The 14,063-nt window shown below is 40.2% G+C and overlaps 1 protein-coding gene across 14 annotated transcripts in view; it reads right to left on the minus strand.

The window, feature by feature from the left end:
• The window catches only part of FN1 (fibronectin 1), a 70,852-nt gene extending 69,506 nt beyond the window's left edge, over positions 1-1,346 (minus strand). For 11 of the 14 annotated variants that reach the window (XM_043577753.1, XM_043577752.1, XM_043577748.1 and 8 more), the window contains exon 1: positions 851-1,320. In XM_043577753.1, coding sequence (XP_043433688.1) covers positions 851-998 — 148 coding nt within the window. In that variant the 5' untranslated portion in view covers positions 999-1,320. Of the gene's footprint in view, positions 1-850 lie in introns of all 14 variants that reach the window. The other 3 variants (XM_043577740.1, XM_043577747.1, XM_043577741.1) reach the window with 3 other exon arrangements.
• Positions 1,347-14,063: the final 12,717 nt, after the last annotated feature.

A 14,063-nucleotide genomic window follows, 5' to 3' on the forward strand; every position in this document is an offset into this window, starting at 1 on the left:
ATATTCCACTCTTAAATATATAGAAATTAGCTATCTAGGGAGTTAACCACAATTCGTACATGTAGATATTTAGGTATTCCTTTTTTCTCTCTTTTAACTTAGCTAAATGTTATACAATGATGTCATTTCCATCTGGCCAGGGGTCTACATCAAAGGAGTGGAAACATTTTGGAAGACAGATACCTGGAATTACATTTTAAAATATGCAAAGACCTTCAATGCTTTTCTGGGGTAATAAGTCAAGAAGGACAACTTTAAGCAGTTTCCTTTAGCCCAGGCTATGGGAGGGTGTGTCTTTGAAAAACTGGAAGAGGAATTCAGATCTGTTCTTGGAGAAGTATCCTGAAGGGCCCAAAGCACTGTGAACCAATCACATCGCTTTCAAGTTCGTTAGGAACAATGTAACTATTTGGACACCCTCCTACCATCCCCATTTTGAAAATATTTAACCAATTATTTAGTAACAAAGAAAATCTGAAGCGTAAGGATCACACTAATACCAAGTGGAAAATGTAAAGGCAGTTTCCTCCTTAAAAGCAAGTTTGGATGAATTCATAGGAGGACGACTTTAATAGGTACCGCTGACAAGAGCGCTGCGGGAGCCCCTGTGCTCCAATGCTTTATTTTATTCTAAGGCCCTCGGACCCAGCCTGATCAAACCCCGAGCCTTTTGTGCCCTCGTTCGGCAACTCTCATTAAGGCGTGCGCACACACACACACACACACACACTCACACTCACACACTCACACACGCCGCACACGCGCGCGCGCAAAACTTCAGCCACAACTTTGGTTGGCTTCAGGGTCCCGTCCCGGGGACAGCCTGTTTCAGCCCGCGGTCGGTACTCACGCTTGCTCTGGCTGACAGCCACTGGGGTCTGGGGCTGAATGATTTGCTGAGCCTGCCTCTTGCTCTTCGAGGCTCCGGTGGAGGGCACCGCTGTCCCCAGGGACAGGACGGCCAGCAACAGCAGCCGGGGCCCCGGACCCCTGAGCATCTTGAGACGGTGCGGGAGGGAGACGCCCTCACCAGAAGGCAAGTTGCCACCAAGTTTGTCTCCCTTTGCAACCTGCGGGAGAAGGTTCCAGTGCCTTCTGCGGGTTGGTGACCCCAAGAAAATAGGGGCCAGGGGATGGGGAAGGGGACGGCCCGAGGGACAGAGGGGAAGGAGAGGACGAGAGAAGTTGTGGCTGCAGGTCCCCTCTCCGGCGCTCGCGCCTGGAGCTCCCTCACCTCCCCCTGCAAAGCGCTGCCGGCGCGGGCGGCCGAGCCCCGAGCGCCAGGGTTTATATGGGACGGTCCCCTCCCGCCCCCCACGAGGCCCCGGGCGCCGGGGAGGAGGGACGGCCCGGCTCCCCCCACCCTCCAGCCCCCGCCGCCGCCGCCGACCGCGCGCCGATTGGCCCGGACTCCGGGTGACGTCAGGGGGACTGTGGGTTCGCCGCGAACAAAAGAGATGCTGATCGCCCGCCAGGACTGGGGCAAAGGAACTTTTTTTTTGGTTTCCTTTGCGGTCGTCAAACTTTCTTGGGGCTGAGGGGGAGGGATGGGAAGCGGCTGGAAAGGGGTAGACTGGGAGGAAAGGGAGGGGCTGGAGTTGAGCGAGGCGAAGGGGTTGCAAGACACCCCCCGCCTTTCCTTTTCTTTTTTACTGGGGCGGGGGGAAGTCGAGGAATTGCATCACTTCTGAGAAAAAAAAGTCTGCTCACTGGAGTGTATTTTGGGGGGAGGAAAAACCATAAAGTAGCCACCACCTTGCAGCTGGAGGAATGTAGACTTTACAGTCCCAGGGCGGGGCTGGCTTCCCTCCTGTTCCCTCTCTTTGGTCTAATGTGCACTGACTTGGGACTCGCTTTCTCTGCCTTCACAGCTTCCTATTCAAGACTTCTCCCCTTCTGAAGGCTGTACCTGCCGGGTTCTGAGGAAGGGGAGAGAAAGCGATTCTTTAATGAGCTTCTACTAAGTTCTGCGGGGTGCTTGGAGGATCTGGGGGAAATTCAGAGAACGAGTTTTCTTTTTGGAAGGACAAAGCAGCCGTCAAAAAATGTGCGGGAAAGTCTCTTTCCTGGGGATGGGGTGCCTGTTTCCACTCAAAGTGAAATCAGTCGTGGATGACCTGAAACCTGGAGAGAGAAAGGTCTTCATGTCTTTGCCCACGTTCACCAAGCCTGTTCCACACGGAGGAGAGATCTTGTCTGACTCACTAAAAGCTAAGAAAAGACCATTCACAGCCTTGCCTCCCAATAGTCCCTTCCTTGCTTTTATTTGGCATTTTCTTTTGGTAGACATCAGTTTCATCACAGAATGCCCTTCCCCCAGCCCCTGCTGCCAATAAAAAAAAAAAAAATACATCTCAATTGTTACATATTCCAAGAATGTGGAAAGTTCCCATTTAAGGTCTCTCCCTCTTTCCCTCTAAATGCAGAGGGTTGAAAGGGAATCTGAGAAGACTAGCATTTAGCATTTCATCACATCAGTTTGTTTTCAGACAAACCAGAGTCACACTCGGCTTTAAAAAGGTCTTCAAAAGGAAGACTCCAGTTTTCTTCAGCAACTCCAGAGAGACCCTGACTCAAAGTTCTGCCTTCCAGAAGTAATGTTCGTGGTGCAGACCTCCTGTTTGCTTTAAGAACCTATGAAAAGTACTGGAAAAATGTTTATTTCTGCAAGTACTTGTTTTCTCCAAAAGTTCCACCTCCAGTAACTGCCATGGGTTAAAGAACTCTATGGTTATAAAATACCCAACACATCAAAGACACAAAACTAACATTTGCTTTTATTAACGCATGGATTAAAAAAACCCCACAGCAAATATCAGTCTCTTACAAGTAGTATAAAATAACTCCTTGAGTAATCTTTGTGACCAACGTTTCAAGTTGAGAGAGTGCCATGGGTTTCCCCAAATTTAGAGCCCCGTCTGGGTTAGACTTTTTTGTTTGTTTGTTTGTTTGTTTTAATTTCTCATCATCATTCAACAAAGCAGTTTTCTCTTTCAAGTATAAAAGGGCCCCTTGTAAAATGCCTAGTAAATTTCTGGGAAGCCAGAGGGAAGGATACCTGGAAATCAGGATGTAAGCAAGATAAACCTGAAACTAAAGCTTTCTTAAAATACATAGATTCTGGGGGAAGGAAATAAGTGGTTAGAAAAGTATTTTGTCAACAAACAGCATGATATTTTGATATATTTGCTGTACTCAAAATACATTAGAATAATATATATATGAGAGCTTGGAGGAAAAAGGACCACCTTACATTTGAGAAGAAACGTTTATATTTCAATCCTATTGAAATATAATTTGTTTCAGGAAATAGTACATCTCTAATATCTTACAAGCAAAAATATAAAAATATGAGACTGAATTTTATAGGAATGTTTGGAAGTTTACCCTTTTACTTGAACTTTTGTTGTTATTCTTAAACTTTGGAGATGGAGACATTTCTTTGGTTAAGATAACAAGGCTTATCTTTCATTATCAAAATCCCTTGTAACTATGTAAATCTAGTATCTCTTACTAGCGAGTTAATTAAATATTGAAGACCTCTCTGATTCTGTTCTAACTCAACTGATGTGCCCAGGGTCCAAGATTCCCTTGCATTTCTTAAGAATTCTGGAGACTATTTGGACAGGATGGATTCTTCAGTAAATACTTCAGTAAATATCTACTTGTAGGATATATCCTTGGATTTCTTTTTCCTCATCTTGATTTGGAGAGGAAAGTGTGACAAAGGAGACAGAAAGTAAATCCATAGGTGTCTGGGGCTGGGCCCAGGAATTGACTGTAAATGGGAACAAGAAATCTTACTGGGGTGATGAAAATAAATGTTCTAAAACCAGACTGTGCTGGGACGGGTGCAACCTGGCAAAGTTCCTAAAAATCATGGGGTTGTAACTTCAGAAGGGTGATAATTATGACATTCTGTAAATTACACCTCAATAAAGTTGTTTTTTAACAAAATTGACCAAAAAGTAGTATTTCTTTATTCTTTTCACTTGTACCTCTTCTGATTTTGTTTCAAGGACACACTCCCAAGAGGCTGCAGCCATACATAAGGTGGCTTCATGTCTTCATCTTTCTGAGAGGAAGTTTGCCTTTGATACAGTAGCAGATTCTGTCCCTCTATGCCAGAAACTCCTTAAGAAACCCAGTATTTGTGAGATGACATGTATGTTTCAAGACAGAACAAATCGTTACTTAGGACTGTGCCTTGCTTCTCCATGGAGGTGCCGTGGTGATAGGATTTTCCCAGAATTTATTGAGAGCAACTTAAAAAGGAACACACGTACTCGTGCGTGGGGAGGGGGGTGTTATTTGGATGTTTTGTTTTTAGAGGAGGATATTGAGGATTATGAACAATTATGGAAATCTGAGTTGAATTGACTATTAGTGGAAGATTACGGTTAAGCACAAAAAGAATTTATCAGATCCAGTCATTTAAAGAGGATTGAAATTAAAAAATAATTTAAGGGATAAATTTTAAAAGGCAATTTTTTTCCAAGTGAAAATGAGTTTCCTTTAAGACTAATACACACATGGCAGAAAATACCCTTGCTAGCTGAAACCCTTCTATTAGAAAAAACCCTTAGCCCTGATAAGAAATAACTTCTTGACCCAAAGGTTACTTTAAAGGAAGGTAGGCTGTTTTTCCTGAAAACCTTTGGCTTTTATCCTGTTCTTAATCTCTTTCAGTCCGGTTAGAGGGAAGGCCATTGACTAGAGACCTTTGGAACTTTCTGCCTTAAGAGACTGTAGTGTCTTTTTCTCTTTCATGGCTGGAGAGAGATAAATTGCAGTAGTTTTGTTTCTTATCTTGATTTTATTTTTTTGGCATGAAATCCTTCCCATCTTCTTCCCTTGAAAATGGCCAAGCTTGCAAAACTGCTACTCATTAAACACAGGTGTGAGAAGGAAAAATAAATTGCCCCAAGGGCAGCCCACGTGGGTTGAATGTCTAAGCAGTTAGTCTGTAATTGACAGGGCACCTACAACCAGGGAAAAAATATTTGATAAGGGCGTTAATTTATTCCTTGAAAGCTAGCCAGCTTCCACTTAATAAGTATTTTGTTTATATTTTAAGTTACTTTATTATTTAATCAGCACTTCTAAAAGCTTTAATCTAAGCGCCCCCCCCCCCCCGCCCCCTCGCCACTTTTTTAAACAGGAGTACTCTTTTCTCATTAGACTAACTCCCAAAAGGCTTTGCGAAGAAGCCTAATCCATCCAGTAAAACAGAACTAACTACTCTGTAGCTGGAACACTTAACCAAGGCTAAGAGAACATTTCCAGCTTCCCAAGATGGGTAACAGTTTCTGGGAAAATTTTTATTTTTGTGTGTTGCTTCTTTTTTCAGTTTTGCTTTATTTTATGTTAGTGTCTTTAAAGGTTTGTTTTGAAAGGCTGAAAAAATTTTTTAAAAACTTGGAGTGCCTTGGTGGCTCAGTCAGTTAAGCATCCAACTTCAGCTCAAGACATGATCTCATAGTTTGTGGGTTTGAGCCTCACATCTGGCTCTGTACTGACAGCACAGACCCTCTGTCTCCCTCTATCTCTGCCTCTCTCTTTCTCAAAAATGAATAAACATTACAAATTATTTTAAAAAAACTTAAAGTACTTGGGGTGCCTGGGCGGTTCAGTCAGTTAAGAGTCCAACTCTTGATTTTGGCTCAGGTCATGATCTTACAGTTTGTGGGTTTTGAGCCCTGCATCAGGCTCTGCACTGACAGTGTGGAGCCTGCTTGGGATTCTCTCTCTCCTTCTCTCGCTCTGCTGCTCCCCTGCTCCAGCATGTACTCTCTTTCTCTGTCTCTCTCAAAAATAAACATTAAAAAAATAAATAAGTAAATTATAAAAACTTAAAATATTTTAAAAAACTGAAAAGATTTCCACTATTTAAATTATTTTATATCCTTTTACATTTACATACTTTCAGTTTCTGATATGCAGCTGATCATGAAGGTTGTGTCAGATGCTTAAAAATAACTGTACACATTATCTCTTAAATAAATTTTCAAGCCAACAAAAGGCTATTGTCATATAGGTGGTCAGTAGGCACTCTTTCTACCAACTATTTTAAATGATTAATTAGTTACAATAAATTAAAGACATTCAACTCAATTATAAAAGTGAAAGCATAAATATATTTATCTCTAAATCTTTGCTGAACCATTTTCTAGATAAATTTAAGATACTCTCTCATTAACTATAAAATTTTACTGAGATGCAATAAACATTTAAAATCATTACTGTGTTGGGGCTCCCTGCTGGCTCAGTTGGAAGAATGTGTGACTCTTGATCTTGGGGTTGGGAGTTTAAGCCCCATGTTGGGTGTAGAGATTACTTAAAAATAAAATCTTTAAAAAAAAATTTAATGTTTATTCGTTTTTTTGAGAAGGGGGGGGGAGGGGCAGAGAGACAGGAAGACACAGAATCTGAAGCAGGCTCCAGGCTCAGAGCTGTCAGCCCCAGAGCTTGAAGCATGGCTCGAACTCATGAACCATGAGATCATGAACTGGCCAAAGTTGGACACTTAACCCACTGAGCCACCGAGGTGCCCCAAAAATAAAATCTTAAAAAAAATCTAAAATCATTACTGTGTCAAACATGGAAAACTAAGGCAAGTTTAAGTATCTGCATCAGGTCTTAAAGATTCTAGCACCAAAAGAGAAATAAATTAAATAGCTAGATTTTATTAAGCACTTAACTCTGAGACCTGAGACTAAGTGCTTTACAAGCATTTTTTTTTCATTCAACCATCAACAACCCTCTGAAGCAAATACTATTCTCTATTCACTTACTTTTACAGATAAGGGTCTGAGGTTTAGAAAAGTAACTCAAAGGATGTTTTCTAAATTGCCAGTCCTATTGAAATTGTGGTATCACTTAATGATCTTCCTCTGGAACAAATGTATAGGCAAAGCAATTGGCTAAAGAATTTAGTGAGTGATGTAGTCAACAGAAGACTAATTTATTCGGAAGATGTCACACAGATCTCTGTTACCTGATATGTTACCAGTTGTCACCTGTGGTATCTGGGGCCATTCTTTTGTGAACCAATTTCCTTCCAACAGCCTATGTTCTGATATTGTGAATCTCATGTAGAAGACCATTACCTGACTCCAGTAGACTACAAGCATGGTGGGGCAGAGTCTCTGTCTTGTTTACTCTGTCTGCCCAGTGCTGGACACAAGGCACTATTGGGTAAGTACTTGGCACCTATGAATGAAAGAAAAGAAGGGCACACAATAGGCACTCTCAAATTCACATTTAGTGATTATGTATCCAGCCGGTCACATTACTAAGTGCTCTGCCTCTGTTATTACAGTTTATTGTCAAAGCAATTGCCAGAAATAGATATAAATAGCCTCATTTTTCTCTCTGAGCCTCCAGAGATTAAAGATGGTCCTTAAGCTGGTGTAGTGAGAGAGGGACAAAGCTGGAACTTCAATCAAGTTCTTCCTGACACAAAATCCATGTTCTTTGCCAAGGCGTACGAGGCTTCCCCCAAAGAGATCTGTTCCCTATAAGTGTTAAGAAATTTGGAAAAATTCTTTGATGGTTACTTTTTCTGGTTCCTCTCAGATCTTCATGCTCTGCTTTTCACTGCCTTGCTCTGACCTGGGGGCTGACCCCTTGGACTGTATGGCAGAAATCTCTGCTTGCTGGAGGGCAGGAGGACAAAGAGGTCAGGGTGCTTCTTTTGAAGTCTGTTTCCTGTTTCAGGGCCGCAGTTCTGGGGGGCAGCTGCCTGTCTCTAGAACATGCGTTCTTTCTCAGTGGGAGCAATATTGCGCCCAAGAGGGTAAAACTGGTTCTTGAGAAGTGAGTGGGGGTTAAAAAAAAGAACCCAAACAACTCACCCCTACACCCCTACCTGATAAAATCTTATTCCTTTGTTGTTAATTTATTTTGTTAGGTAAAATTTGAATTAGATTTAATTTTTGGAGTGGGGGCAGTTGAAGTGGGGGTAACTAAAAAGAAATGGGGAGGAACTCTGCTCTGGAGCGACGTCTCCTGCCAGACTGTTCTCTGAGGCTCCAGCCCTCCCTGGCTCCCTCCTATGATGACAGCCCTAGAAGTAATAAAAGTTCATACCTTCCTGGTCCCTGGGAGCCTCAAACATCCCTTCTTCTTTATCCCTTGGCTATGCCCATACCTCTTTAACAGGCCTTCACCAAAGTGTCTCAGAGGAAATCATTTGAATTCTATTTCCTGCTGAACTCTAGTAATACAGATTCCAACAGTTTCTAAGGATAACATGAATAGTTCACATAAGCTATGGTTTAAGTTGTAAATTTTAGCCAAATAGATTTAGGACACATGAATTCTTTTCCAAACTTAGCAACTAATATGACTCAGTCAGTGATTTCTTCTTGCATTTCCCACGTCTTGGCCTTTATGTTTTCCTTTTCTCTGCTGAATATGTGCTCCTCAAATATTATATCTTTCCCAGAGTAAAATGCTCTGATGATAGGAGCACATGACCTAATGATTATAAATTATAAAGAAAAGAAAACATAGCAAGATTTTATTTTTAAGTATATGTGTTGTAACTTCCTAACTCCCTTGGAAATAATTTGATTTATCCACCAAGCAATTTGGTTCATGCAAAGAATATGGGATCAAGAGACTTACCAGATCAAAAATGGAAATTTATCTTTAAAAATCCCTCATAAATCTACAAATGGCATGTATGGAAAAGTTGAAGTTTTTACACATTTTTCATATGTGTAAAGATGAGCTTTGCTTTTTTTTTTTTTTTTTTTAATTTTTTTTTTCAACGTTTATTTATTTGTGGGACAGAGAGAGACAGAGCACGAACGGGGGAGGGGCAGAGAGAGAGGGAGACACAGAATCGGAAACAGGCTCCAGGCTCTGAGCCATCAGCCCAGAGCCCGACGCGGGGCTCGAACCCATGGACCGCGAGATCGTGACCTGGCTGAAGTCGGACGTTTAACCGACTGCGCCACCCAGGCGCCCCGAGCTTTGCTTTTTAAGTCATTTCAGATACTGAAATAATTTAGCTGAGAGCTTGTAAAGTCAAGGAAAGCTTGTTTGGATTGCTGTACTCCTGTGAGCAGTAAATACCAAGGTCTTACCAAAATTCATGTAGATAAATTCCTTATGCAGAAACAAACTTTCTTAGACAGACCTGATGCATCACTAATCATTTATACCTTTTGGAGACTCTTCATCATCTTTTGAAAACTAGAGAATCCAAGAGTGGCTGGGTGGCTCAGTAGGTTAGGCTTCCGACTTGGGCTCAGGTCATGATCTTGTGGTTTATGAGCTCAAGCCCCCCATCAAGCTCTGTGCTGACAGCTCAGAGCCAGCTTTGGATTCTGTGTCTCCCTGTCTCTGCCCCTCCCCCGCTTGTGCTCTGTGTCTGTCTCTCTTTCTCAAAAAACATAAATAAACATTAAAATAAAAAAATTAAAAAAACCTAGAGAATCTATTTATTTTTATTAATTTGGAAATCAAAATATGTATCACATCTTTGTCAGTTCTGTGTGATCAGTTGTAGCTCATCCTAAAGATACTTGATAATTTATTCTCTATTTTTTTACAGCATAGTGGTCACATTTTTGTCAATTTGTACAAAATTCTTGAAAGATTCCTGGTACTTTAACAACTTACACATTTAATTGATCTTCCCATTTGCTTCGTCCAATTAAGTTTTGAAGCAAAATAATACAAATTTTTACAGACCCTAAATTATAAACTCATTTCAGTTTGGAAGAGAGAAATACTAAGCATAAATTATGATTAGAGCATTAAATTTGCTCTGATACTATCTAACCTCTCTGAGGAAGTTATCTTTATTTTTAAATGTTTTTAATGTTTATTTATTTTTGAGAGACAGAGAGAGACATAGCATGATCCGGGGAAGAGTAGAGACGGGGGGGAGACCCAGAATCCGAAGCAGGCTCCAGGCCCTGAGCTGTCAGCACAGAGCCCAACACGGGGCTCAAACTCACAAACCCAGAGATCATGACCTGAGCCGAAGTCAGACACTTAACCCACTGAGCCACCCAGGTGCCCCAAGTTTTTCAATTTAGGCACACATAATATGAAATTAAAAGGTAGGTATTCTCCTTTACTTGTGAAAATCTTTATCTTTTCATTCTCTGTTCTTTACCAAATTTGTTTAATTGTGGGTAAATTAAAATTGCTTAAAGTTATAATCTAGACAGCCAGCTCTAATATTCCAGCAAATTATGTTTTTGGTTATTCCCAAATAATAACAGATTATTTAGAGAAAGCTGTATTTAAAGAAGTTTTTAAAATTTAAAAAACAAGGACATACTGTTTTCTCTAAAATGTTCCCTTAAGATTCTTTAACTATTTAATGGTATAATTAACATATAATAAATTGCACATACTTAAAGGGTACAATCTGATAAATGTTGGTATATGTGTACACCCAAGAAGTGATCACCACAATTAAGATAGTGGACCTATCCATCACCTTCAAAGGTTTCCTTGTTTCCGTGGGCAGTCCCACCCTCCTGCCTTGTCTATCCCCAGGTGACCACTAAGCTGTTTTCTGTCACTATGGGTTAATTTGCACATTCTAGAGTTTTATATAAATAGAAGCATACAGTATATATTCCTCAGTACCTGACTTTTTTGACTCAGTTTAATTATTTTGAAATTCATCTATGCTGTTGTGTTTATGGATAGTTCATTCTTTCTATTGCTAAATAGTATTCAATTAAATAGTTTTACCACCATATATTCATCTATTGATCTGCTGATGGACATATGAGTAGTTTTTGATGGCTAGAAATAAAAACCGCAAGAAATATTTGCATGTAAGTGTTTGAACATACACTTTCTTTTCTTGTGGGTAAGTGTTTAGGAGTGGAATGGCTGGACCATATCATAGGTATATATTTTTTTAACATCTTAAGAAAAGTCCAGATGGTTTTCCAAACTAGTTGTGCCATTTTACATCCCCACCAGCAATGTATGAGGACTATGGTTTCTTAGCATCCTTGACAACACTTGCTATGTTCCATCTTTTATATTTTAGCCATTTAAATAAGTATGTAGTGATGTCTTTGTGATTTTAATTTGTATTTTCTTTTTTTTTTTAATTTGTTTTTTTCAACGTTTTTTATTTATTTTTGGGACAGAGAGAGACAGAGCATGAACGGGGGAAGGGCAGAGAGAGAGGGAGACACAGAATCGGAAACAGGCTCCAGGCTCCGAGCCATCAGCCCAGAGCCTGACGCGGGGCTCGAACTCACGGACCACGAGATCGCGACCCGGCTGAAGTCGGACGCTCAACCCACTGCGCCACCCAGGCACCCCTTAATTTGTATTTTCTTAATGACCAGCGATGTTAAGGATCAAAGTGCTTATCCATTTATACATCTTCTCTTATAAAGTGGCTATTCAAACCTTTCTCTCATTTTTTTTTTTTTTTGTATTGAGTTTTGAGAACTTTTTATATATTCTAGATACAAGTTATCAGATATATGCTTTGAAAATATTTTCTCCTGATGAATAGCTTGTCTTTTTTTTTTCTACAATGGTATCTTTTGAAGAGTAAACTTTTCTAATTTGATCAAGTACAGTTTACAGTTTTTTTCTTATGCCATTTGTTTTGAGTCTCTTAAGGATCATTGTCCCTTGTTGCCTGATACCCAGTGTCTTGAAGATCATGGTTTCATACACTTTTTCTTTCTCTCTTTCTCTCAATCTCTCTCTATCCCCCCCACTTTTTTAAAAAGTTGTTTTGGGTGAGATTGTAAATTTGTTTCCTATGATCCTATCTTAGCTGAGAGTGGGACTGCTCTTCAGTTTTCAGATATTTTAAATATATTAATCAGTAACTTGAAAAAATACTCTGCCTTATTTCAAATATAACTTGGAGTTATATGTATTACATATGCATTTTTAGATAGTTTTGTGTCTCTTTTATTTTGTGCCCAATAAAAAATACTACTTTTGACAGTATTTTATTACATAGATTTTTTTTTACTATTGTCTTCATATTTCCTTTTAGCTAATAAAGCATTATGTCCTTTTCTATCACTTTACTCTTTGACAATAAATTTTATTTCTCTTGGAACATGATGTCAAAGACTGAAATTGGAAGAAAGTCTAAGCTCAAATCCATGGAAAAGACACCACAGGAAATAAATGTTATAACCATGGGGCTTCTCTAGGTGTTGAATTAAATGGTTATTAAGCTAATTGATAGATAGTCCTGGAATCTATTATCATTTAATATAATTAGTATGTAAATAATGTGACATAGCTTGTGTTCTGTGTGAAGTTGTTATTGATTGTTATCTCTGCTTGCAAGTCAGAAAGTCAATAGGAAAATTATGATTATTAGTGGCAATGATAACAGTTATAGGCCTTCTCTGATTATTCTGGCCCAATCTGATATTTTTCTTATTTTGATTACACTTACATTCTTTTCCACATACACTGGCATATTTCTATGGCTTCTTGAAAAAAAATCTGCATGGATTCTTTTCTCTTCAATAGCACTGTAAACTCTTTGATGGTAAGCACTGAATTCACTCCTACTAGAAAGTCTTTTAAATTTTCTATTATTTGAGGTTTTGTAAGGAATACAGTGGAGACTGTCCAACCAGATCCATTCTCTTCTTCCACAGTTAGTTGCTTTGTGCACAGCGAGACTACATCTCACAGCCTCCTCTGCGGTTAGAAATTGCAGTGGAAATAGTTCTCACCAATGGAATGTGAGAAGTGATGTGTCTCTACCGTGGGTCTGGGACTTAATTCAATGGGCATACCTCCTCCAGATTCTTTTATTCCTTCCCACCAGCTGAAACCACGCAAGCTTGGAAAGCATCCAGCTTTTACCTTGCAGATGATGAAAATGTCTTGGAAACAGGTTGGGACCTGACTCTGCTCTTCATGTCAGCAGAGCACAGCTTCACCATTGACCTGGACCATTCATTCTGGGACAATTGCATAAGAAAGAAGTACACTCCTTTATGCTGTAAGCCTCTGTGTTGTTGATCATCTTTTTTTTTTTTTATAGCAGCCCAGATTTCACATTAACCAACAGTGGGAGTCTATCTCAGTCTTCCTTAGATGCCCTGTTGCCATGTCTCTTGTCAATAATTGGAGGCCCCAGAGGGGTGCCTGGGTGGCTCAGTCGGTTAAGTGGCCGACTTCAGCTCAGGTTATGATCTCGCCGTTCATGGGTTTGAGCCCGGTGTTGGGCTCTGCTCTGACAGCTCCAGAGCGTGGAGTCTGCTTCAGAGTCTGTGTCTCCCTCTCTCTCTGCCCCTCCCCCACTCATGCTTTCTCTCTGTCTTTTAAAAGTGAACAAATGTTAAAGAAATAATAAAACAAGTAATTGGAGGCACCGGGTACCTCTAAAGGTAGGGAAGAAATGAAGGACTGAGAAGTACTTGAATGTCTCTCTATAAGCAGGAACTTGACAATTTCTTCATCTCTCCTCTAGTCTACCTAACCAAGGACCAACTTGCCACATCCTCACCTCATGAAGCAGGAGCTAGGAATTTGGCTTACTGAATAGATGGCCCAGAAATACCAAATGCAGTAGCAGGAAGAGTGGTAGAAGGGAAACCCAGTGCTGAAACAGGAGGATTGACTGAAAGTCAACACGCTTACTCTCCATGTGGCAGATGGGAGAATTTCTCTCTGGATTAAGTATCTTTGGAGAGAGTGATATGCAGATACAATGAAACAGCCAGATGTCAACCCCAGTCACCTATAGTGATGTCAGTCGGTCATTAGGCTCCATCATGTGCACAGAGTTTCCAGTCAGATCTTTGGTGCCTCAATTCTCAATCTCAATAGACAGCTAACGGTCACCAAACATTTGAGGAAAACCTCTTACATGAAGAAAGAGCAGAATGGACTTACACAGAAGACAAAATAAAAGATTTGAATGAGCGACAATGGAAGAAATAGGAGAAAATGAAAAACAAAATCAATGAAAACTCGAAAATCAGTGACTGTAGAGAGAGAAGAGATTTATTGTATGAATAAAAAAAATTAGTAATCTATATATGTATGGGCCTTCAGGGAGCAAGAAATAACTCACAAAT

This window comes from Prionailurus bengalensis, chromosome C1 (genome assembly GCF_016509475.1).
Source record: "Prionailurus bengalensis isolate Pbe53 chromosome C1, Fcat_Pben_1.1_paternal_pri, whole genome shotgun sequence".
Lineage (NCBI taxonomy): Eukaryota > Metazoa > Chordata > Mammalia > Carnivora > Felidae > Prionailurus > Prionailurus bengalensis.